Source organism: Schistocerca nitens, chromosome 8, assembly GCF_023898315.1.
Source record: "Schistocerca nitens isolate TAMUIC-IGC-003100 chromosome 8, iqSchNite1.1, whole genome shotgun sequence".
NCBI classification, from domain to species: Eukaryota; Metazoa; Arthropoda; class Insecta; order Orthoptera; family Acrididae; genus Schistocerca; species Schistocerca nitens.
Window position 1 is genome coordinate 206,409,446 of NC_064621.1, and position 26,827 is coordinate 206,436,272.

Here is a 26,827-nt window from a genome sequence, read left to right on the forward strand (position 1 = left end):
CTAAGGTTACCAGTCCCTAAGCTTACACACTGCTTAACAAAAATTACTCTAAGGACAAACACACACACTCATGCCCGACGGAGGACTCGAACCTCCGCCGGGACCAGCCTCTCTCACCTGCAGGACGGGTATGACATGCTGGCGAAGCATATCGTAATAACGCTGGCCAGTCACAATGCTCATCTTTAATCTTTGAGTGCCAATCTATTCATAAAAGAATGGGCCAATGACAAAAAGATGATGAACGTAGCCGTGGTACCACACATTACGGTGAGACGTTCACCATGCACAGGCACTTCACGCACAGTGATTGGAGGTGAAGATCCCCACACTCGGCAATTCCGTGTGCTCACCTCACCCGCCAGAGAAAAATGAGCTTCGTCTGTCTATAGGATGGTCCAGGGCCAGCCCTCGTCAACTTCCATAATTGCGAGAAAGTGGAGAACAAAATGAACACGTCGTTGTGAGTCCTTTGGTGCAAGCTGCTGTACGATATGGATCTTGTACGGATACGATTTGGGAATGTTTCGGAGAACCTTCCGTACAGTGGACCACGGGCCGTTCAAGTGTCGTGACACAGCGCGCACAGTCCGACGATCGGTAATTGCGCCCGGCGTTGTCTGCCGTAGCAACAGCGATTTCATCAACCACCTGTGGTGCAACCGGTCGCCGGCCTCTTCCCGGAGCGACGCCCAGATTTCCAGTTGATTCGAATTTCTTCATTACGCTCCGTACAGCAGGTGCAGAAAGAGAACTTTTCCGTGATCCTTCCAGCCCTCGATATTCTCGAAGTACAGCTGCAGCATTACTGCTGTTTTGATAATAGAGCTTCACCAACAGTGTCCTGCTCATTTCGTCCAAGCTCATGGTGACACGTCAACAAGTCAACTGCGACTGGTCAGGTGTGTGAGACTATGAATCACGATGACTCATCACGGCACCTGATGCCCATAGTTGGAAGTGGACGGTGGCGCAGTGACGCATGGAAATCATGCACCTCATACTCTGGATATTATAGCTACCAAGTTTGGTACTCGTATGGTAATTATTTTCCGTGTTATAACGTGTTAAAAATAGGGAAAGTTTTACTATGACCACAGAGTATTAAAGGCACAGATTTACTAGGTTCCTCCGATAGGTATCGGTATATTATGAACATGAAAGTGAAAAGAGGTAGGGAAGTAGGTGGAATGGATCCAGTATCACACAGATTGCACATTAAACTAGCGAAGAAAGATATTTCATATAAATATAACGAAAATATCAATTGTGAGAAGGAAAGTTGCTACTCACCATATAGCGAAGGTGCTGAGTCGCAGATAGGCACAACGAAACGACTCTCACAATTAAAGCTTTCGGCCGTTAAGGCCTTCGCCAACTCTCTCTCTCTCTCTCTCTCTCTCTCTCTCTCTCTCTCTCTCTCTCTCTCAAGCAAACGCAACTCACACACACGACTGCGGTCTCAGGCAGCTGAAACCACACTGTAGTGATTTAACTGTGAGAGCCTTCTTGTTGTGTCTATACGCAACTCAGAATCTCCGCTATATGGTTAGTAGCAACTTTCCTTCTCATAATTGTTATATTCATCCTACATTTTCCATTGTTAATGAAAATGCCACTGACGTGTAATACAACCATAAACTGATAATAATCAGACAAGTTGTGAACACTGTAATATAATACTTGTAGGACAAAATACAGTTGGTGCGTAGTGTTACCATTGTGAATCAGCATCGAGCTTGTATCGTGCAGTGGTAACGTAGCAGTTACGTACGAATAAAAAAATCTGCGTCACGGACGAACCTCCACCAAATGTTGAAGCATATGTACTGCAGGTAGAATGTACGCTACTTAGATTGGCAACCTGTGTGCTACATATAAACTTCGAGAGACTATATCAACCATAGGTACGAAGGTAAACATTAGTAATCCATAAAACACAACAGCTAATGTTTTATTGCATCCTAGCAATAAGGCGCCCATCCGCTCTAGGCCCAACAACTATAAATTAAGTAATCGGTAAGCCGGCCGCTGTGGTCGAGCGGTTCTGGGCGCTTCAGTCCGGAACAGCGCTGCTGCTACGGTCGCAGGTTCAAATCCTGCCTCAGACATGGATGTGTGCGATGTCCTTAGGTTAGGGTTCAGTAGTTCTAGGGGACTGATGACGTCAGACGTTAAGTCCCATAGTGCTTAGAGCCATTTGAATCGTTTTTTGAAGTAATCGGTAAACAATCCCTAACCAGTTAAATGCATAAAATAAGCAGTCATTTATGATCAGATAAAAAGACAAGCACATTTTAAAAAACTACGGTCCATGATCAAGTCTCAAGCTCTTAACTATGACAGGAACAAAAGGTGAAGCATTATGTTATTCAAGACAGCTTTCCTAAGCACGTACAGGAAGCTACACCTAAACATTGTCATATCCTAGAATAGGCTGCTGAAGTTATCTGAACTCTTCTTGATCTTCAGTTCCATCTATTCATATTTCTTCTTTTTTCTGGTCTTTATACTGTATCTTCATGGGGTCGACATGTTAGGCTGGATTTAGGAATGTTTGTGGTACAGGATGAGCGGAAGCCCTTCTTGTAACTAATCCTTTCCCACGTATGGTTACTTGCACACCAAAACATTAATGGAAACACATCTATCAAAGATCTCAGAGTATACATACAGAGCGATTTAAACTGGGACGAGCACATAAAAATAATGATAGGAGAGGCTGCAGGCAGACTGAAATTCTGCGGAACAATAGTCAAGAATTCAGTCCATTAACGAAGAAGATAGCTTATAAAACACTTGTTCGACAGATACTTCTGCTCACTGGCCTGGGTCCCTTATCAGATACGGTTGATAAACAAGAGAAGATCCAAAGAAGAGTTTCGTCACAGCTATGTTTAGTAAGCGCAAGAGAGTCGCGCAGCTGCTCATCCAACTCAAGCGGAAGCCACTACAAATGGTTCAAATGGCTCTGAGCACTATGGGACTTAACATCTGAGGTCATCAGTCCCCTAGAACTTAGAACTACTTAAACCTACCTAACCTAAGGACATCCATGCCCGCAACAGGATTCGAACCTGCGATCGTAACAGTCGCGCGGTTCCGGACTAGCCGCTACAAGAGAGACATTGTGCGGCGTGGTGTAGTTTGTTGTTAAAATTCCGAGAGCGTGTTTCCTAGAAGGGTAAACCGGACGTTCATATCGCGAAAGAAAAGAAAAAAGTTGGCGACAATTAGAGAGCTTATAACTCACAAGGAAGCTTAGCAACAGCCGTTCTTCCAACGCACCGTTCCCGACTGGAACAGTGAAGACGGAGCCGGCACGAAACGTGATCCTCTCGTGTACAGTCACGCACCTTGAGGTGACTTGTGATCATGGATGAAGGTAACCAGTGCACTTGGCGCAACTTCTAGGCATCAAGTAATGTACACCACTATTTTCCACAATGAAAAATTATTCCACCTCCAGGATTCGAACCGCCTAATTCCGAAACAGTGGCGCCGCACATGAATGCACTAACGACGTCAGCTATGGAGCCCAGTACTATGCTACTGACGCCATCACATGTAACAGACTGGCGAGATAAAATATTATGACCATCTGCTTTATAGCGTGTCGGGTTATCTTTGTAACGCAATGTATCACCGATTCTGCGTATCATCGATTCTGCAATTCGTTGGTATATTTGTGGAGCTTTATGGTACCAGGTGTCTACGCACAAGTCATGTACTTCCTGCAAATAACTGGCCCTGATTTGCATACGCAGTGATGGCACTAGATAGCGACCCAGATGGAAATTTGGTGGCCAAGGCATTAATGCGAGTTCACTATTATACTCCTCGAACCACTGCAATAGCATAATACTGCTCCCACCAGCCTTCGTCCGTGTTGCGGTGCACGTTCCGTCAGCCGTTCGCCTAGATGCCGTCGTTTGTTTAGACGACCAAGGACTTGGTGTAGCAAAAACGTGATTCGTCCGACGAGCATTCCAGTGATGCATGGTCCAACCTAGATGATCCCAAGACCACTACAATCGTAACTGACGATGTCGTTGGGCCAACACGTGAACACGAATGGTCGTCTGCTGCGAAGCCCCTTGTTCAACGATGTGCGCTGAATGGTGTGCTCCGAAACACATGTGCATCCACCAACATTTGGCTCTTTTGCCAGAGGTGCCACAGATCACCGTATACCCTACTTTATAAGGCAGACAAGCCCACGTTCTGTGAAGAGTCGAGGACCTCCAACCATTTAAGGCGTAGTGGTAGTTTCGGTGTTCTTCTACCAGTTTCAGTAGAGGTTCATTGACAGTAGAACGTGAACATTCGACCAGCTTCGCCGTTTTTGAGGTACTCGTTCACAGGCTGCGCATAATAATAATCTGCCCCTTGGCAAAGTCGCTTGGCTCAGAAGATTTCTCCATTCGCAGAGCATAACTTCGCTAGCGTAGTCCCCCATCAGCTTCTGCTCGGCTTACATGCTTTTCTTACTGCGTCAAGTGCCCGCAACACCACCACGAGGCATCCAATCTTCCAGTGCGCAAAGGTCGTAATGTTTTAGCTGATCATTGTATATGGCCTTGCATGCTGTCATCACCAATGTACCCTGCTTAACACCCCTACATCTGCATCTACGTGGATACTTTGCGGATCACATTTAAGTGCCTGGCAGAGAGTTTATCGAACCATCTTCACAAATCTCAACACCTGTTGCGTCTTCAACAGGAACCTGGGTGAGAACACGTTCCCTGTGCTGCCGACGGCCGGGCTGGAGCGGCTGCTGGTGCTGAAGGTGTTCAACAACCCCGAGCTGCGGGAGTTCCCGCCACCGGAACGGTTCCCGCGCGTGCAGCGGCTGATGCTGGCCTACGCCTACCACTGCTGCGCCTTCCTGCCTCTGCTGCCACCCGACCTGCCGCCCAAGCCACCCCTCAAGGACGCCGTCATCTTCCCCGAGGATTCCGAGTTCGACATGAGCCTCTGGAACTCCAGCCTGACTGACATCTGGCCTCAGTTCCGTGAGTGCAGCACACAGCACTAAGCACTGCAACCGCATTTGCTAAATTCCTCATCGAAACCTGAGAATATAGTCTAGAATTCCCGGCGCTGGGAAAATAAGTATATATTGATGTACTTAAGTCATTTGCAGTTGATGATATACGTAAGTCCCAGCGTAGTTTGTCTCTGCGTGCCGCTATAGCTCCACAACCTAACCTCGTAGTCAGCCCCTTGTGGGTTAGATGTGGTAGCCCTCCATCCCTCGTCCATGAAGAAGATGTCGGTTGGAATTGCATGGGTTAGTGGGTTAGTTACTAAAACATGGGAGTCAAACCTGGCATTCCATTGACAGACTCCAGTCAAGGAGCTGGGAATAGAGTGAAAAAACAACTGAAATTGGCCGAAATGTTTCTGTGTTAAATGTCCAAAACAGAATGTTTAGGGATATTATAGAATCTTGTGGTTCAATGGCGCTCTACAGTGCTCCAGAGTGGTATAAAACGGTATAAAAAAAGTTTCAAGAATCTTCTGGAACCAGAATGTTCTAGAATTCTTCAGAGAGAAAATGTTATACAACATTCCACTATCCCGTTGTGGATTATAAGGGCGTATAAGACATGAGGTGCATGCACCAGGTACTTTCGGAAATAAGTTAGGGCAGATAATCTTTATGGCTTTCTTGAATGTTACCAAGTGATCTGGAATGGTCTCAAAAATCAAAAGACAAAGCGAAATCGTTTTTTCTCAGCCAGTTAAAAAATAGTTCCCTATGCTTATAGGATGCAGTCTGCAGATTGGTTTACGCACTTGTTTCAGTTTAGTAGCCACCTTTGTATCTCATGCAACGAAACCTTTTCATTCCTCCGATTGGTATAAACTTGAGTAAACACTTAAATTACTCAAAGAAGAATATAAGGGGCGTTTTACATATTCAATCCCTTGAGGAAAATAGTCAGGCGTTTCGAAAGATGTTACACTAGGGAGGAGGGGGGGGGGGAGGAGGCAGACCAACGAAAAACTCAGTATGCTTGCCAATTACCTGTAGCGACAAAGCCAGTTGAAAAATACGATTATCACTCGACACCAGAGGCATCAACAAATGTTTGGTATCTGCAAGGACTAGACCTCAAAACCTAGAACAGCATTTACATAAATTTCACAACATAAAATTTCTGAGCAGCATTCGCCTAAGAGTTTCTTACTGGCAAATTACATAGGAAAGTAATTTCTTGAAAGGATACTGCATTCGTATTTTCCAGCTGAAATTACTTATTTATGGTCTTATCCTCTGTTGAATAGGGTAAACAGAAGGTGTCCCAAAAAACTGCCGACAAGCTTTGGGGTAGGTTCCTTACAATGAAACAAGAAAAGAAGCCTAGTAAACATGGACCTTAAATGCATACATTAAGAGCTATGAGCAGTTGTTCATGTTTGATACTATGAAACAGATCTCTTCCACTGCAATAACTTCGCTTTCCATATTTGGAAGGAAGTTGTATGGACCAAACCAAGGAAAAAGCAAGTCGAGTAAACATGGAGTCTAATGAAATACATCTCTTCTACTGAACAAGTGTGAGTTTTCTTGTTTTGGTACAGAAACCTCCTCCCAAAACACGGAAGGCAAAGAGTTGAAGTAGAAGAGATATATTTCATAGTATCATAGCTGAAGAATTGCTCATAGCTCTTAAGTTACGCATTTTAGAGCCCATGTTTACTAAACATTTTTTTCTTGTTTTTGTGTAAGGAACTTGTCCCCAAAGCTTGTCAGTGTGTCTTTGGGACACGCTGTATTTTGCAGTTCTAGATAAAGTCCATGGCCAATAGCTTCTAGGGCAAATCACATGATGACTTGCTGATTGTCACTATCACATGGTCAGAACATATTGTTCTTATGCAGAAGGTTTTGCAAGCATTCAGGGAAGCAGGAGTCAGGCAAATTGAAAGTCAAACTCCAGGCAAGCTTAAATAAAATTTCTTAAAGATAACAGTATAAGATGCACGAGATGGAGAACTGCAAAATGATTACAATGCAAATGCTTTCATTTTTTTATCCAATATTATTCCTGTTTCGGCCATTAACCGATTACATTTAATCTTTTACATAACTCAGTCTGAGACAGTTCATGTCTGCCATCGCACTCTATACTCTAAGGAACAATAGTACATCCACTGTGTTAACATGGGACTCCTTGTTTCCTGTACTTTCATATGACGTAGTTGTCTCGAAACACCAGCTTTCAATAGTTCTGCATATTTACCTGTGCCAATAAAATTTTTATTTAACGTGCCAACTATCGATCACAAGCGAGTAATAATATTTTTCTCATCTCTGAGGGATGACTAAAAGTTCGTTATCATACTAGAGAGGTATATTACATTGACCACCCACATTCTGGCTTGACATTTCTTTCACAAGTGACCACACAGCTTTTATTTTGATCTGACAATTATTCATTCTCTTGGTGTAAAGCATTGTTGTAGCCTGTCTAACGACATTCCTCAACATTACGTAGCATTGTCTGTAGTGAAATTCTGTTACCGGGCTCTGATTGTCATTCAGATTGTGACGCAGCTCCAGATTTCTTCTAAATAATGTTCTAACACCATTAGTTTTCAATATCACTTGCTTATTAGTACTGCATGATTCACTGCAATTACACTCCTGGAACTTGAAATAAGAACACCGTGAATTCATTGTCCCAGGAAGGGGAAACTTTATTGACACATTCCTGGGGTCAGATACATCACATGATCACACTGACAGAACCACAGGCACATAGACACAGGCAACAGAGCATGCACAATGTCGGCACTAGTACAGTGTATATCCACCTTTCGCAGCAATGCAGGCTGCTATTCTCCCATGGAGACGATCGTAGAGATGCTGGATGTAGTCCTGTGGAACGGCTTGCCATGCCATTTCCACCTGGCACCTCAGTTGGACCAGCGTTCGTGCTGGACGTGCAGACCGCGTGAGACGACGCTTCATCCAGTCCCAAACATGCTCAATGGGGGACAGATCCGGAGATCTTGCTGGCCAGGGTAGTTGACTTACACCTTCTGGAGCACGTTGGGTGGCACGGGATACATGCGGACGTGCATTGTCCTGTTGGAACAGCAAGTTCCCTTGCCGGTCTAGGAATGGTAGAACGATGGGTTCGATAACGGTTTGGATGTACCGTGCACTATTCAGTGTCCCCTCGACGATCACCAGTGGTGTACGGCCAGTGTAGGTGATCGCTCCCCACACCATGATGCCGGGTGTTGGCCCTGTGTGCCTCGGTCGTATGCAGTCCTGATTGTGGCGCTCACCTGCACGGCGCCAAACACGCATACGACCATCATTGGCACCAAGGCAGAAGCGACTCTCATCGCTGAAGACGACACGTCTCCATTCGTCCCTCCATTCACGCCTGTCGCGACACCACTGGAGGCGGGCTGCACGATGTTGGGGCGTGAGCGGAAGACGGCCTAACGGTGTGCGGGACCGTAGCCCAGCTTCATGGAGACGGTTGCGAATGGTCCTCGCCGATACCCCAGGAGCAACAGTGTCCCTAATTTGCTGGGAAGTGGCGGTGCGGTCCCCTACGGCACTGCGTAGGATCCTACGGTCTTGGCGTGCATCCGTGCGTCGCTGCGGTCCGGTCCCAGGTCGACGGGCACGTGCACCTTCCGCCGACCACTGGCGACAACATCGATGTACTGTGGAGACCTCACGCCCCACGTGTTGAGCAATTCGGCGGTACGTCCACCCGTCCTCCCGCATGCCCACTATACGCCCTCGCTCAAAGTCCGTCAACTGCACATACGGTTCACGTCCACGCTGTCGCGGCATGCTACCAGTGTTAAAGACTGCGATGGAGCTCCGTATGCCACGGCAAACTGGCTGACACTGACGGCGGCGGTGCACAAATGCTGCGCAGCTAGCGCCATTCGACGGCCAACACCGCGGTTCCTGGTGTGTCCGCTGTGCCGTGCGTGTGATCATTGCTTGTACAGCCCTCTCGCAGTGTCCGGAGCAAGTATGGTGGGTCTGACACACCGGTGTCAATGTGTTCTTTTTTCCATTTCCAGGAGTGTATTTTTAATGAGAAAGAGCTATCAAAAAACGTGATAAATATTTGAAGAAATTTGTTATATTTACCCTTCAAATTGTCTGTATGCTAGACTTCTTACCTTGTTTCTCCTTCGAGATTGGCTTTAGATCTTTGCATTGCTTGTGGGCCCGTATCTGTAAATCTTTTGTTCACTGTCTTCAGATATGACTGTGTTTTGATACCTTTCCCTATTGCTGTGTGTGTGTATCATGGTCTAACAGTCTGTTACTAATTTTTCTTACATATCGGGCATGAACTAGAAAACAACCTATGAAGATAGTGTCTATAGAACGTGCTGCTGTTTCATTGAAATCTAGTTTGGAAGAATTCTCTTTGCGTCAGGCTGTATGATTCAGGTATAACCAATAAAATTCCTTTCTCTGGAGAATCATTCAGAAAGATAATTTTGAGATCCCGACACAAAATCTGCTTCTTATCTTCCTTAAAAACCAAGCCTAACAGAGCGTCAGTACTGGAGAGGAAAATCGTGTAATTTGGACTAGGAAATCTGTAGTGCCCTATAATGAAACACTTTCCTTTGAAAATTCACAATCTTCTGTACAGCCTTCAAATATTAGGTTTTACAGTGTTTTGATGTTCTCAGTATTTTAAATGAGATATTACCTTTGACATAAATGGCCACTCTTCCTTTCTGCAACAAAATCCTTGCATAGAAATCACGTATGACATATCCCTCCATACGAAGTACCCCTCCATAGGGAGCCTTACTATTTCTTCGCTACTTAAACGATGCTGTGAGATACAGTGACGTCAGTATCAAGATATATCTTTAACTGCCTGAGTATTTTGCTAAAACAAGCTTACTGTGCCTTCTGATCAGCATTCACTATTTACTGAACCGACTTGCGGCATTATAGGAACGTCCTTCGGACAGAAATAACCCTACGTGTCTTCACGCTGCAAACACTTTATCACTGGAATATGTTCTTCTGTGAGCCGGAATCGACCTACTACAGCTGCTATTGACTGCCTTGGGAGAGCTCTATGTTTTCCATTTAACTACAGCTATACCGACCTTAACAAATTATTACTACATTATTCTACATTGGCTCTGCTGATATGTGTACGCCTCTGCAACCCTCGAGCATATGCATACCTATGTCGATGGCCCTTTCACTTTTATACATTCTTTTAATTACATTTTAGACGTGTCTTCCATTTTCTTTTACTTCGGTCTAAGAATGTACTGATGCGATCGCACACGCTATGCCCGAGCTCGTACGGGACTTGGTAGATTAATCTGCCACGAGTAATGAGTATGATGGGCAAACATCTATTAGGCGCACTACGAATGTAGTGGTTTGGACATGTTCGGAATGTGGGTCTCACGGGGAGCGTGCAAGGGATAAGTCCCTGCAGGCGCACTATACTCTGTGCCCTCGGTGGCTCAGATGGATAGAGCGTGTGCCATGTACGCAGGAGATCCCGGGTTCGAGTCCCGTTCGGGGCAGACATTTTCAACATGTCCCCAATGAAGTACATCAACGCCTGTTTGCAGCTAGGGTGTCCATTTAATTATCGTTTCATTTCTAGCAAAGCTGCATGATCATCTACAGTAACTGTTCTTTCGGGAACAGATACTACCGTCACACATAGTACTGATGTTCATTTCATATTCTGAGCATACACTTGATTTTAAAGACCGAAAGTTGAATATTTGCTTTTTTGGTCTATGTTGCACGATGAAATTAACTGTAGGTGAGAGACTTGATCTTTTCCAAATGTCTGCAAATCACAATTTATTTGTAATCTCTCACCACTTGGAAACGGGGACGAACGACATGATTACGATGATGATGATGTTTTGTTTGTGGGGCGGTCAAGTAAGCGATCATCAGCGTCCTTACAATGTCCCAATCTGTACACAGTCCAGTTTTAGCCACGTTCACAAATGATGATGATGGTGAAATGATGGAGACAACACAAACACGCAGTCCCCGGACAGAGAAAATTCCCAACCAGGCCGGGAATTGAACCCGGGACCCCGTGATCCAGACGACATGATTAGCAGAATATGTTTGAGGTATGGTTTATGTCATGTTAATAGATACTTCCCACTTCACGTTGGGTCAATGTTCAGCATGGCGAGCCTGTTGGGGAGTAGGTTACATAATCTCCTTGCAGTGCTTCTGTTGCCCCAAACAAACTGCAGTTTGTCTGATTCTCAGGCTCGTAGGTGTCTTTCATTAAATATATGGGTCTTGTGGTCTCATATATTCGGTCATATTGTTACCGCCCCTGCAAATACGATGCTATCCTGCAACGTACCCCTATATCAAAAGGACATATCCGGAGAATCACCAGGAAACCATCTACAGGTGTAGTGTGAAGTCACCGATGAGCCTCAAAGAGTCGTCTCCGCTGTATTCGTCACAGTATTGTTCTGCAGGACTCCAGTCGAAGACAATGCACCAAGATGTTGGGAGTGAAACAGAACTCTATTTTCAATAATAAATAAATATGCTCATATTGCTGTCCATAGCAGAGTTTACGTTGCTGTTATATCGTTAAATGTTTAAGTCTTACATGTGGAATAGAGATAAATTATTTTACTGTACGAAACAAATTAATTTTAATATTAAAAAAAGTGAGTATGTGAGTGCTCCAATTGATGGTTGCGAGATGTGATACATGTTTGCAGAAAACCTGAGCAAGAAGTTCGGGCCTCAAGTGACAGACCTGTGGGAGAGCTTCGGGTCGGATTTCACGTACCCGGGTAACCTGCCGGCCTACGTGGAGGAATACTTCGAGGAGAACGACGGCGGTCGAACTGTCGCAGCCGACCACGGCGCCGCGGACTTCGTGCGCTGTGTGCCCCTGCCAGGTAGGCTGCCGAGCGACGCAATGTACCGCTATGCACGCCGCGCTGCAGGAATGAACAGACCGCGAGTAAAGGGTTCGTTCACACCTGTAGAACATTCAGTATGCAGCAGGTGCATGAAGCCGTACGAAGAAATGAGTGCCGCATGCAACGGTGCATAGTCACTCTTTTTCTTTGGCGTGGTGGCCATCGTGCTCAAGCACAGGAGTTTCCCCATTCCCGACGTGGAGACACGTGCAACAGTCGTGCATCTGCCAGAAGTTCTTTTCGTTTGTTTCTACGTCTCACTGTTGTTAATTTCGCAGATAACAAAGACAGAATGAAACGAAATTACTGTCTATGATTCCTCACAAGAAAGAACCACCTGGAAACAACAAATGCAAACCTGAACGAAAAAAAAGCCTTATATAGTATTTCCGACGGTTCCTTTTCGAGGCACTTTGATTTACAAATAGTTTGCACCGAGGAGAGCAAATAAAAGAGCACTGAGCTCGTACTTACAATAGAAATACCTGCTTCCACTGTTGCTATCAAGGTACCTAAATATGCGGGAAATTCCATCTCAATTCAAAATCTCAATTGACATGATCACTCTTCTCTGCAGTTGGAGAATGAATTCCTTCGATTCAAAATCTCAGCTACATAACCACGCTTCTCTGCAGTTTGGAGTCTGAATACCTTCAGTCTCAAAACTGCAGAGAACAGTGGTTATATCACGTGAGATTTTTACATGAGATGAAATTTCACACACTCTTTGAGGTCTTTGGATAGCAACAGTGAAAGCAGCTGTTTCCATTAAAATGACGTGGAATTCTTCTACATCATAATTTTTTTCGATGTAGCATACACTGTTGATTGTTCATTCCTAGGAAATACCATGGTTCTTATTCGAAATTTATTCCGTTGCTCTTGTTCGACGTGCCTGATCTTATGGCAACATTTTAGGCACCCTCCTGTCCGCTCCCTCCCCCCCCCCCCCCCCCCCGGCCTCCCCTTTAGAGCACACTCGCCGGTTTGGAACGATGCAGATGGTACAACAGGACTCGAACTAGTCGATCATATGACTATCCATCATTGAGTAAGTCATGGCAGTGAAGGTTTGTGTATCGGCTGCGTGGAATCAGCACAATAAAATGAGTCGACGTGAAAGCTTGGCAGAATCGCGGAACGGAGCCGCCGTGTTCGGCGTACACATGTCCACACCGTGAATGAAGGTGCTCGATTTGTAAATATAGCAGCGCGAAATGTCTATTGTGCCACAAGGAATGGAGTACCACTCGCAATAATGTGACAAGGCAAAGAGAACAGTGGGCGTTAGAAGATTCTCGATCGAGTGGCATGCAGTGACAGTGACAATCGACTTCACAACATAGAGGAACTGCTGTCAGCGAATGCAGTGCCATCTGAACAAGTTTCCGAGCTAACATTGCGAATAAAATTTGGTGAATGAGCCAAACATCACAAGAACTGGACAGGGGCCGAAGGAGTACATGTAGTCTGGCACGCGAAGTCGTGATATCGCTCAATTTTTTAATGATGTGTTAAATGCGCTGACGGCTCAAAGAGGAATAAAATTCGCAATGTATGGAGAGTGTCGTTCAGGCCGTAGATAATTCTGAGATGCTCTCAGGGTATCTTTTTGAATTTTGACTTGGATCCACTGAGGTAACCTTGATCATGAACCAGGATGTTTATTTCAACTTCTTCGCCCAAATGAGGCCATTCTCTAGGCTATAGTTGGTGTTTCACGACATTAACCAGTCTCTAAGACGTTATCCTGCTCCAACAGGTCCATTCCTGCCGTGCCAGGACCTGTTCGACTGGTGGACGCTGCGCTGCGGCGTGTGGGTGGTCTTCCTTCTGGCCATGCTGGGTAACGGTACAGTCGTCTTCGTGCTCGTCTTCTCGAGGAGCAAGTTGGACGTGCCGCGCTTCCTCGTCTGCAACCTTGCCGCCGCCGACTTCTTCATGGGCATTTATCTTGGTAAGTCCGGTCATCTTCACAGAAACGTGATTCTTTTTTTAAGTACGAACTCTTGCAGACGTTTGCTCTTACACGTTTATATTGTTCTATATTCCATTGATGGTGAGACTGTTAGAGGAAAGCTCGTTCATTTAAGTTGAGAAAAAAAGAGCCACTATTAGGCTTTCAAGACATACGACGAAAATAAATAACTTAAATAACTTGGGATGAAGCCAGACAGTGAAGACTGTTATGCCACGAACAGTGTTGCGCAGTGCAAGCCTAGACAGGACTACGAAAACTTCCACACTTGCAGCGAGTGTAAAGGTACCACAAAGCTGACCGCTTTTAACCTATTACCTTCGTGACCCTGCTCATTCAGCGATATTTTTAAAAATTCCAGATTTATATGCAGGAGCCAAGAAAGTACAGTACACTTGGTTTTAGATGGTTTCCACTTACAACAGTTAGTGCCACAAGCGATGCATCACGATCATTTTGTGTGTGTCGCGCACCCCTTGTAAAGGCAACTTAGTTGCCGGATCACCACCATGTTCCTCATTCCAAAAGCAGTATCGACATCATATGAACGCTGTTAAGAATACCACAGTTTTGACTGGACATATTAGAAGCATGTTAGCACAGATTTACTTCCGCAGTTTCTATTGTATTACTAAGATGCTGAAATTCGCCACTCAGTTAATGAATTCTGAATTCTCTGGCTTCAAAGACGCTCGTAGTTGCCGAAGCAAAGTACACTCGCTGATGTCTACCTAATGGGCATAAGTAAACACATTTTATCTTGAAATTCTTCCATTGGTCCGTGTTTAGGTAAAATCAGCAATATTGGATTGTGGGCCGCCTTGATGCAAAATACTTTTGCTCTTATTTACTTTATTTTCTCTGCCAAACTAATTTCAGCGACAATATCGCCGTCATCTGCGTTTTTTTGTTCTTATGTACTTCAAGTGACAGCATGGTTTTTACGTTTGTTAGCATTATTTCCGGCATATTTTCTGTGTTTTGTTGCCGTTTCTTCTGCATGTAGCACGTCATCTACAAGTTCGTTGGTCGGTTTGCAATTGCTTTTAAACACAGAAAAATATAACTTTTCTACCTTGGTCGCAATTCATAACATTATGCCATGACTCGCGTTGACGTCCACAGGCACCATCCAGCGTGTGTCAGTTGTGCTGGCAGGGGACAGTTGCCAAACTTCTGCCTAGCGTGAGAGCACGGTGCAGGGCGTTCGTGCCATCCGTGGTGATCACATAAGCTATTGAGAACCATGCCCCACTCTTGCAATGTCCAGGGAACCGTCAAAAATCGCGATGACTTCACGTTATGTACTGTCGTTGAATAGAAATGTCATTTCTGTTCGTCTCGTCATTTCTTTCTTTCAGTTACCTTCTGTAGTATACCGTAGTAGTTCTTGACGTGTATGACCCAAGTTCCATCGAGCTATGCCACTTGGCGGTGACACATCTTGTGAAATTTAAATTCGTTCTTAAGTTTTGCACACCATTGTATACTGTGTTGATTTTTTGCTCAAAATAAGAATCGGACGCACGACAAACATACGGTTTCTCTCCGGGAAAATAATGAAAACAGTCGTCTCAAGTTTGCAATTTTGCATAAATGTGACGCGCTAGGACGAAGAACAAAGGATAATCGAAGAAGCCCACTCGAAAGACTCCGTAGCCATCTGTAGATTAAGTTTTTTACAAGCTCTGACAGAGTTCCAAGTAGGACACCCAGTGTTCATAGACCCCGTGAGAGTGTCATGCACTCAACATGGGCATAGTAAATTTTTCTTCACTGTGTAGCAAACGCAACTTAAGACGGCCATGTATTCTCGTTGCTGCAAACTTTCTAGCATCTGGTGGAGGCACTAGCCCCCAACAACGACAAAGTTACAACCAATCTCGTGAGAGCTGATAATCGATAGATTGCTAAACGAATTCATCGTCTTTGTCAATACAAGTGAGTGAGTTGTCTTAAATTCCTCGTGTGCCTACAGTTGTTGAGGAGTTGGCAGACCCATTGTTGATGGATTCCTCGCGTTTCCACATCACGCAGCAACGAATGCGGACAGCACGTAGGTTGGCTGCCTTAGCAGACTGTCAATGATCCTGAGTCTCAAGTATCATATCTCCTACACTCTGTCAGACATCATGGTCGAGATGGATACGTCAGCGTTCAATAAGTTCCAGTGACCCTTCGACATGATATCTGCAACATGTCAGTTTGTTAACTAGCAAAATTTATCGTCAGTTATGATAAAGGTGAGTTGATGCATCTCATGTCTACCAAAAGTTCCCTGGGGATGGACATGTCAACAGGAAGTGGGTTGCCAGGAGGGGGGGGGGGGGGAAGAGGACGAGGTGATCATGGCATATGCTTGTGATCTGCCAAATGGAATGCCTTTGTAGCTGTACCATCATTTATGCAGGGAGTGAACTGTCAGGTGTCTTGTACTTCGCAGGGTTCCTAGCAGTCGTAAATAAGTTCATAATCTTGTAGTTTATGACTATGAGCTCTCTTATGTCCAGGGTGTGAAATACCACGATTTGTTCGTCACAGGATTGGTGGCAGTGGGGTATGTGTCAAAATTTTTTTACGTTTACTGGTTTTCTAACAGTGGTGAATGTGTCGACTAGGATGAGTGCCAGAGGTTGGCCACCTTGTCACAAAAGACTTGGTTTGTCTGTAGAATGAAATGCCACACATTTTTGTGTACCACAGGGTTCCTGGCGGTGGTGGACGCGTCGACGCTGGGCGAGTTCCGGCGCTTCGCCATCCCGTGGCAGATGTCGGCCGGCTGCCAGCTGGCGGGCTTCCTGGGCGTGCTGTCGGCCGAGCTGAGCGTCTACACGCTGGCCGTGATCACGCTCGAGCGCAACTACGCCATCACGCACGCCATGCACCTCAACAAGCGCCTCTCGCTGCGGCACGCCGCCTACATCATGCTCTGCGGCTGGATCTTCTCTCTCATGATGGCCGTGCTTCCACTCTTTGGTGAGGCTTCCACCCTGTTCTGCAACCACTGTGGACGAGTCCTGGGGAGGGGTTTTACTGAATATGTTGTTATGTTACCTATGAGTTTGAAATGTTAGTTAAGTAACTGATTATTGTTTATCATTTTACATAAGTACTGCACTGTTGAAGTGTTGGTGCCCATATCCACATAACCATTGTAAATTGTAAAACCTTATAAATTATAAATTGGAGCAATCAGTCGTCCTTGTTTGGATTTTATCACGTAGATCCAGATTTCGGCTAGTAGCTAGCCATTCTCAATGCACTATTTTCTATTATCAATGCATGTAATTTCCTGTTTTTTTATGTCAGTCACATTTCTTTGAATATTTGAAGCACTGTGACTGACGGCCGAAAAACAGGGACTTACATGCACTGGGAATAGAAAATAGTGCATTGAAAATGGCTAGCTACTAGCCCAAATCTGGATTTGCGTAATAAAATCTAACCAAGGACGACTGATTGCTGCAATCTATAATTTATGTCACATAACAGTCGCTGAGTGCACCCACTTTCTGAATGGAAAGTAACCTGATGAAATTGTAAAACCATTGTGTCTATGTATTTGTCTGTTGGAACATGATAATCTCGAAAACAGCTAGGCAAATTTTCGTAAGATTTTCACAGGTAACTTGAGCGTAGCTTCAGACAACATGTAGGCTTGATTTAATCAAAATCTAATCATGGAAATAAAAGATATCGTAATTTATAATTTTATCTAGAATCGTCTGCTCTGCTTAGTAGTTTGGATGTTTAATCGTCACGACATGGTACACCAAAGAAACAATAGTATCAAAGCAGGCTACACCAATGAACCAATAGAAGATACCGTAATTTTTTTTTGTTAGTGAAAGATGTATTATAGAAAGTTGAAATCAGAGACAGAAATAAGCGCCACAATCTTATCTTTAAGAATACAAATTAACAGTGAAGATATTTCATTACGAAATATGGATTTACTGATATCGCTTTGTGTGTTAAAATCTTAACGACATTGCTTAGCTTTTGATAGGTTTCACTTATATTATTTGCTAAGAAAAATGAATTTATTAAGTCTGCATTGTAATTTGAGTGCCTATTCATTACATTTTGATTTAATGTTTGCTTACAAAAAACTCCTGGAAAGAGCCAAGTCTTTCTGAATGCACCAGAACGTCTGAAAGACTGGACTATGTGGCCTCAACAATCTGAGTGTGTTAGGTGAGAGTTCCTGCAGCTCGATAACATCAGGCTTTAACTCACTATATTGAAAATTGTTCTAAAATCGAGGCGGAATGTAACTCTGATCGATAGCTTCATGCATTTACCCTCCTCCTCAGAACCCTTCACTCACAGAGACTAAAAATCACATCTCTCCAATGTAACATCATGGAAGTGGAATTTTGATGTGAAGTGGCGTGCGTAAGCGATTTTTACACCTCAAATTGCGTCTGCCCCTGGTACCTGAGTGGTCAGTGCGACAGAATGTCTCTCCTAAGGGCCCGGGTTCGAATCCCGGCTGGGTTGGAGATTTTCTCCGCTCAGGTACTGGGTGTTATGTTGTCCTAATCATTATCATCTCATCCCCATCGAAGCGCAAGTCACGGAAGTGGCGTCAAATCGAAAGACTTCCACCCGGCGAACGGTCTACCCGATGGGAGGCCCTAGTCACACGGCATTTACATTTACCCCAAATCGCGCTTGCTGCTATCAATGTACCATTTCACTTTAGATGCGTACAATTTCTGGTGAGCATGTGTTGTGCCATGACCATAAACTAAGCACGTGGCCTGATGCTGTGTGTTGGTGGCATGTCAGTTGCTATCAGCCGCGGTGACCGAGCGGTTCTAGGCGCTTCAGTCCGGAACCGCGCTGCTGCTACGCTCACAGGTTCGAATCCTCCCTCTGGCATGGATGTGTGTGACGTCCTTAGTTAGGTTTAAGTAGTTTAAGTTCTAGGGACTGATGACCTCAGATGTTAGTCCCATAGTGCTCAGAGCCATTTGTCGGTTGCTTTTCGTACAGCCAACCTTCCGTGGCTCTCTCGCGTGTTACTGAATCACACAAGCTCTTCGTTGATGTCCCCAATCATACTGTTTCAGACATGCGACAGCTGTAAGTAAACACTCAGTCAATGCCGGGTCTGTCATCTAATAGAGGATATGGATGACCAATTTTTGTTTTGTGAGTCTTTAATTACAGAGCCCAGTATTCCAGTACCAGGTCAAATGCTACTTTCTTGCTAGTTAAATGAAGTTAGATTTAATTGCAACAAGTTTTAAAGGAAATAAGAAACTCTTTGGTGTGGAAGAGGGGGAGGGGGACAGGGAGATGCAGCATAGAACTGAAGAACTTCAAATGGCTCTGAGCACTATGGGACTTAACTTCTGAGGTCATCAGTCCCCTAGAAGCTAGTTCTACTTAAACCTAACTAACCTAAGGACATCACACACATCCACGCCCGATGCAGGATTCGATTTGCGACCGTAGCAGTCGCGCGGTTCCGGAACTGAGCGCCTAGAACCGCTCGGCCACCGCGGCCGGCCTGAAGAATTTGTTCTGTCGTATTTTGCCGGATGTAACGGTCTAAAGGGCAGGAGATTACAGCTGTGTTGAACAGTGCACTTGGCAGTGGCATCTTGTGGAATACAGACATCTACATATAACGACACAGACAAGATTCATTTCTTTACTTTAAAGATTGCATTTAACAAGCAAAGAGTTACCTAGAATGAATTTTTCGCTCAGCAGTGAAACGTGGTTAGTTTAGAAACTTTCTACTAGACTAAAACTGTATTCCAGGCCGAGACTAGTATCAGGAACTTTGCCTTCCACAGACAATTTCCTTACGGACTAAGCTATCTGTACACTATCAACGACCCTTCCTCATGAGTTCACTGCTGCAACGTCTTCTCTCCTACCTTCCAAACTTCACGTAAGTTCTCCGCTGTGTCTACCTTCTGTGAATTCCTGGTCGCAGGCGACGTGGTGGGGATAATTAGTGGTTTCAGGATAGCTCTTACGTAAGTGCACTCGCCCGAGAAAGGCAATGTTCCTAGTCTGAGTCCCCGTCCAGCACGTCGTTTCAACCTGCGAAGAAGTTTCGGGGAACTACCTAAACAGTAAATATTAAAACGCGACTAGCAATAATACTACATTTAGAACAGATTATAACAAATAAAATTTTGAGCGACGCCCTAAATCTAACCCGAATTTCTTGCCTACTGCAGTCGCCTTAGCTAGTTACGCCAAACGAGTACACCATCACTGACTGAAAAAATCGATCTCGATAAAAAAAAAAAAATCCCTACGACAGGGAAAACCACTGGCCACCTGTGTAAACCTTTCTCCATTGGTAACATTTCTCCATCCCGCATGGACGAACCTCTGACTGTAGTGTTCTGAATAATAAGAAGGAAAACTCGAAATCTGAGTCGGGTCTGGAGGCCTATCGACTAAGGTAACCGCCTACCATAAACGGGGATTCTGCCTGGAGCAAGCAGAGGATCCGAGTCTTATTCTCTTTCTAGAACATTCTTTCATTTATGATGACATCAATAACCGCATATCGTAGCATTTATTTCACTTCATCCTCATTAATCTCACTCCAGCAAATGTAATGACAGTGGAATACTACACGTATTTGCTGAGCATACTGCTCTGCTTGAATGTGTCTAAGATAAAAGACAATTCACTTATTTCAGTTTCTAAACTCTCACTGAGAGTACACTATTGCCAGTAATGACCAAAACAGTGGCCGATATAATACACCAATATTGTTTCTCGACTCTCCGCGCGGGATTAGCCGAGCAGTCTAAGGCGCTGCAGTCGTAGACCGTGCGGCTGATCCCGGTGGAGGTTCGAGTCCTCCCTCGGGCATGGGTGTGTGTGCTTGTCCTTAGGATAATTTAGGTTAAGTAGTGTGTAAGCTTAGGGACTGGGGACCCTAGCAGTTAAGTCTCATAAGTTTTCACACACATTTGAAAATTTTCAACATTGTTTCTCGACTGCATTTATACAGGGCGAACATTAATAAAAGCGTCAAACTGCAGGGATTGATTCCTGACTGGAAATGGAGGGGAAAAGGTCCTATGAACATGTGTCCGGAAATTGACAGTGTGAATGAAACGACAACAAATCAAGCCGGAACATAGTACAGAGCTACACCGCATCCACGTCGCTACAATTGTTCAATGTGGCCTCTACGGATGCAATGCGGCGTTCACACGTCGCATGATGGATTGCCGCACTCTTTTGTACTTTCCAGGCTCACACAGGACAGCATCACAGGCGTCGTGAACACACTGCTGAAGGGTCTGCACATCAATAAACGGTTCAGCACACAACTACTTTCAAATGCCCCCAGAGGTAAAAATCCAGGTAGTTTTAAATCCAGTGATCTAGCAGGCCATGCTACAAGGCCGCTACTTGCTGTCTAACGTCCAGGGAAGATGTTTTGAGGTTTCGGTGAATTGTGATGTGGACGTGGAGTGGTGCCGTGTCATGCAGAAACCACATAATCTACTGTATTGTTAAAGGAACATTCTCAAGCAGCCGAGGCGGAATATTCCGCAGGAAGTCCAGGTATGTATCTCGTCTAGGCGTTGTGGAATAATAACCGGTCCAAGTATGTGGTCGCAAAGAATCCTGCCCACATACTGATGTTGAACCGATGCTCATGAGATACCTGAACCATTCACTGAGGGTTGTATGTAGCCCGCTGGGAACGATTATGCAGATTGATGATGTCAGTTCTGCTAAAGATTCCAACGTCGGTAAAGAGGACTGATGACAGAAATCGGATAATTGTGATGGTCTGGTGTAAACAAACAACGACAAAATCCTTCTCGTAGAGGGAAACACGCTGCTGATAATTCTTGCACTCGTTGCAGGAGATATGGATAGTAGCGGTTGTCATGCAGGATACACATAATCGTACTTTGGCTTACACCATGTTGGCGGGGCACTTGCGTGGAGCTTGTACCGGTGTTCATCTCAATGTTCTGTAGAACCCGATCGTCCAAATCTGGTGTAAGCACAGTCCGCCGCCTCCCTGCGCGTTCGTCTGTCTGAAAGGACCCATTATCACGCAAACGCCCAAAAAAGGCTTGAAATATTGCATGATGTGCTTGGTGTCTCTGAGGTACTTGTTTGGCTGCAGCTGTGCTCTCTGTTGACCGTTTCCATCTGCGTGGCCGTACAAAAACACCTTCTCAGCTTGTTCCTGACATGAATACCTTCTCGGCTTCTTCCTGACACGAATATCGGTAGATCCTGCTGCTTACCGTACGCTGCGTCAATCACACAGTCTACAACGCACTAGGAACACACAGCAAGTGGTCAGAGGAACTTTCATTCGTTTACGTCATCAACCATGGCAATGATGCATTTCCCGCACATATGTTCATAGGGTCGTTTTTCTTCCATTTCCAGTGAGGAATCCGTGTCTGATGGTTGTAGGTGTTATTAATGTTTACCTTGCGTGTATGACGGATAGCCATAAAAATTTAATTATCATCTCAAAAACCTAAAATTGTGCCATTTATTCAATTGGGTTTGCAGGTAAATGACTGCAGTACTGCTACACTTTGAAATCTTAATTGCGTAGTAGGTTGAGCCAATTACCATTGTCAATGTGTATGGGACTACAGTGATGTATCTGTCACAGACAAAAAATTAATTGCGTTCTTTTTAACTTGAATTGAAACTTGAATTACCGCTCGTATGCTTGTTTCTATTAGTCGAGACGTTCTCGATCACAAGTGATTTTATCTTCAATTAATGATCTGCAAAAATGCTGAGATGTGTCCGCCATGTTGCACTCCAAATTTCAAATTGTCTTGGCCACACTGTTTATTGTCTGGAACTGCCTTACGCATTTCGATTTTACATCATTTTCAAACGCATATACAAAAGCATTCATATTTAAAAGTATTCCATGTACTAAACATATGGGTACATAGAACATATCCGCCCGTTGTTAGGATAGACAAGTACAAAACTTCGCATATGAAGGCTGTTATGTAAATATATATTTGAAAATAATGTACAATCTAAACGCGTAAGGCAGTTCCAATAATGAACAATGTGGCTAAGACAATTTAAAATTATTCAATCTCTAGTATTTCTGATTTGGATGCACTCGGTCGAAAATTATTGAAGTGTCATTAGAATTCTTCCGTGTTTCCTTTTTTAAATGTAGTCATTTTATGAGTGGTCCGTTTACTAGTAACCTTTGTACCTATGTTTAGCAGTTGCGTGACTGTTGTTTAATAACATTTCGGGTGGAGTGATGTAGCTTACTCAATTTACTTATGATTCCTGCCACTAAGCAAGCCTGGAGAAGAGTCAGTACCCATCCCAGCTGATATGGAGGAGGAAGGATTTAGCATCTAAGTGAGACCACCGATTGTTTCCTACTATTTGACAATTCCATGTTTGTATTACAGTACGAAATGTTAACTGTTCAACTAGTAGATGCTGTCTTCTGGGTAAATAATTCCCAGCACTGGAAGCACCTCCATTTATGATAAAAATAAGACGAGCGAACTTGAGATGCTATCTTCAACGTCACCGTTGGATCTCACCCAGCATTTTCTTTACGAAATACAGTGAAGTTTTCCTTTCAACATTCAAGCTCCCTCGCCTTCCATGTCTAAATCAGGAATGATTAGGCATACAGCTTCCAGGCAAGCAGTCCCAACCAGTGTTGGCCACGTCGCCTTGTTCATCATGACGTCTAACATTGCATTTTTCAGATTGTTTTGTTGCCAATGTGTGCGTCTCATCTAACAAGGCTTTTTTCTCATGTACGAGGCGTGTTTTTTTTTAAGTAAGAACCGTTTTCAAATTAAAAAAAGACTTTGTAAGATAGCTCTATAATTTTATTCTTACATGAAAGCCTGTACCTTAATCTACGCACTGATGCCATTACAGTCTGATTCTTCCTTGTTTACGTTGTGTACTGAATGTTTAAGATACCTCCAATAATCGTAAGTCCCGCCGACTGTGAAGTACGGGCTGTTATAAGATTTCTTAGTGCTAAAGGCCTAAAAGCGATCGATATTCATCGTGACATCTGTGCAGTTTACGGAGAAAACATTATGAGTGATGGAATGGTGAAAAGTGGGTGAGAGGATTTAAAGATGGCCGCACAAATGTGCATGATGAACAACGGAGTGGGCGTCCTTCGGTAGTTAATGAAAGTTTGGTGCAGGAAGTGGACAATAAGGTGAGAGAAAACAGACGATTTACGATTCCCTCCTTGCGGAATGATCTTCCTAATGTTTCTCGTTGTCTTTTGTATGGCATTGTGACCGAGCACTTGAATTACCGAAAATTGTGAGCACGTTGGGTACCGAAAATGTTGACGGATGCGCACAAAACCAAACGTTAGACAGTACATTGACTTTCCTTGAGCGGTACCACAACGACGGTGATGATTTCTTAAGCCAAATTGTTACGGGCGATGAAGCATGGGTAGCCTACGTCGCACCATAATCAAAGCAACAGTCCATGGATTTTGAGCAATGGCGTCGTTTTTATGCAAGACAATGCCCGTCCGCATGTGGTGAATCGGCGGTCAGCGTCTTAAAGCCGATGACGAAGTCAAAACAGCGGTGATGCAGTGGTTAACAAGTCAGGCGGCAGACTTCTATGAAGAGGATATTTAAAAACTGGTACAACGTTATGACAAGTACCTCAATATTGACGGAAATTATGTAGAAATGTAGATTAAGGTACAGGCTTTCACGTAAAAATATAAATATTGAGATATTTTAGCACGTCTGTATTAAATTTCAAAACGGTACTTACTTAAAATACGCCGCGTAATTCAGCAACATTTCCCTCTGATAAGCGAGATTTAAAGTTTTCTAAGTTTTGCTTAGAATGTTTAGTTATTCAACATCACGTATTATGAGAGAGATGTGTCTGTTGACCACTGCAGGACCACTTACTCAGGTTATCCACCACGTAGCGACATTCACATTCTGGACTTGTCCTTTTTCAGGGAGATACTCGATGGTGACAAAAGAGTGTAGTATATTGGACTCTTGTATAATATTACATTTATTTGCAAAAAGAAAGAGTGCTGGACACTATAACGGCCGGACGTTTGGGCGTGTTGCAGGCGTGTCGGACTACCGCAAGTTCGCGGTGTGCCTGCCGTTCGAGACGACGACGGGCCCCGCGAGCCTGGCCTACGTGGTGATGCTGATGCTGGTGAACGGCGTCGCCTTCCTCATCCTGATGGGCTGCTACCTCAAGATGTACTGCGCCATCCGCGGCTCGCAGGCCTGGAACTCCAACGACTCGCGCATCGCCAAGCGCATGGCGCTGCTCGTCTTCACCGACTTCATCTGCTGGTCGCCCGTCGCCTTCTTCTCGCTCACCGCCGCCTTCGGGCTCGAGCTGGTTACTCTGGAACAAGCCAAGGTAAAACACCTCGTAACATCGTTGTAAGAGCACTTTCCTACCATAACACCAGTGGTCCAAGACTACAATCATTCCCCGAAGAATTATTTTCCATTGTGATAAACTTCCAGCAGATCAAGTACACACGTAAGCTCATACTCAACTGTGCAGTAGCAATAGTTGCTAATTGGTGAGCGCTCCATCTGTAGGTGGAGAATGTAAACCTGTTACATGTCTTATAATCTTTTTACATAAATACACTCCTGGAAATGGAAAAAAGAACACATTGACACCGGTGTGTCAGACCCACCATACTTGCTCCGGACACTGCGAGAGGGCTGTACAAGCAATGATCACACGCACGGCACAGCGGACACACCAGGAACCGCGGTGTTGGCCGTCGAATGGCGCTAGCTGCGCAGCATTTGTGCACCGTCGCCGTCAGTGTCAGCCAGTTTGCCGTGGCATACGGAGCTCCATCGCACTGGTAGCATGCCGCGACAGCGTGGACGTGAACCGTATGTGCAGTTGACGGACTTTGAGCGAGGGCGTATAGTGGGCATGCGGGAGGCCGGGTGGACGTACCGCCGAATTGCTCAACACGTGGGGCGTGAGGTCTCCACAGTACATCGATGTTGTCGCCAGTGGTCGGCGGAAGGTGCACGTGCCCGTCGACCTGGGACCGGACCGCAGCGACGCACGGATGCACGCCAAGACCGTAGGATCCTACGCAGTGCCGTAGGGGACCGCACCGCCACTTCCCAGCAAATTAGGGACACTGTTGCTCCTGGGATATCGGCGAGGACCATTCGCAACCGTCTCCATGAAGCTGGGCTACGGTCCCGCACACCGTTAGGCCGTCTTCCGCTCACGCCCCAACATCGTGCAGCCCGCCTCCAGTGGTGTCGCGACAGGCGTGAATGGAGGGACAAATGGAGACGTGTCGTCTTCAGCGATGAGAGTCGCTTCTGCCTTGGTGCCAATGATGGTCGTATGCGTGTTTGGCGCCGTGCAGGTGAGCGCCACAATCAGGACTGCATACGACCGAGGCACACAGGGCCAACACCCGGCATCATGGTGTGGGGAGCGATCTCCTACACTGGCCGTACACCACTGGTGATCGTCGAGGGGACACTGAATAGTGCACGGTACATCCAAACCGTCATCGAACCCATCGTTCTACCATTCCTAGACCGGCAAGGGAACTTGCTGTTCCAACAGGACAATGCACGTCCGCATGTATCCCGTGCCACCCAACGTGCTCTAGAAGGTGTAAGTTAACTACCCTGGCCAGCAAGATGTCCGGATCTGTCCCCCATTGAGCATGTTTGGGACTGGATGAAGCGTCGTCTCACGCGGTCTGCACGTCCAGCACGAACGCTGGTCCAACTGAGGCGCCAGGTGGAAATGGCATGGCAAGCCGTTCCACAGGACTACATCCAGCATCTCTACGATCGTCTCCATGGGAGAATAGCAGCCTGCATTGCTGCGAAA

At 45.1% G+C, this 26,827-nt stretch overlaps 1 protein-coding gene across 1 annotated transcript in view; it reads left to right on the top strand.

Annotated features, from left to right (window-relative positions):
* The window catches only part of LOC126199488 (lutropin-choriogonadotropic hormone receptor-like), a 648,355-nt gene that overhangs the window by 614,261 nt on the left and 7,267 nt on the right, over positions 1-26,827 (top strand). Inside the window, exons 13-17 of the mRNA XM_049936410.1 lie at positions 4,726-5,018; positions 11,758-11,940; positions 13,727-13,921; positions 16,646-16,918; positions 25,050-25,354. Of these exons, the coding sequence (XP_049792367.1) occupies positions 4,726-5,018; positions 11,758-11,940; positions 13,727-13,921; positions 16,646-16,918; positions 25,050-25,354 (1,249 nt within the window). The remainder of the gene's footprint in view (positions 1-4,725; positions 5,019-11,757; positions 11,941-13,726; positions 13,922-16,645; positions 16,919-25,049; positions 25,355-26,827) is intronic.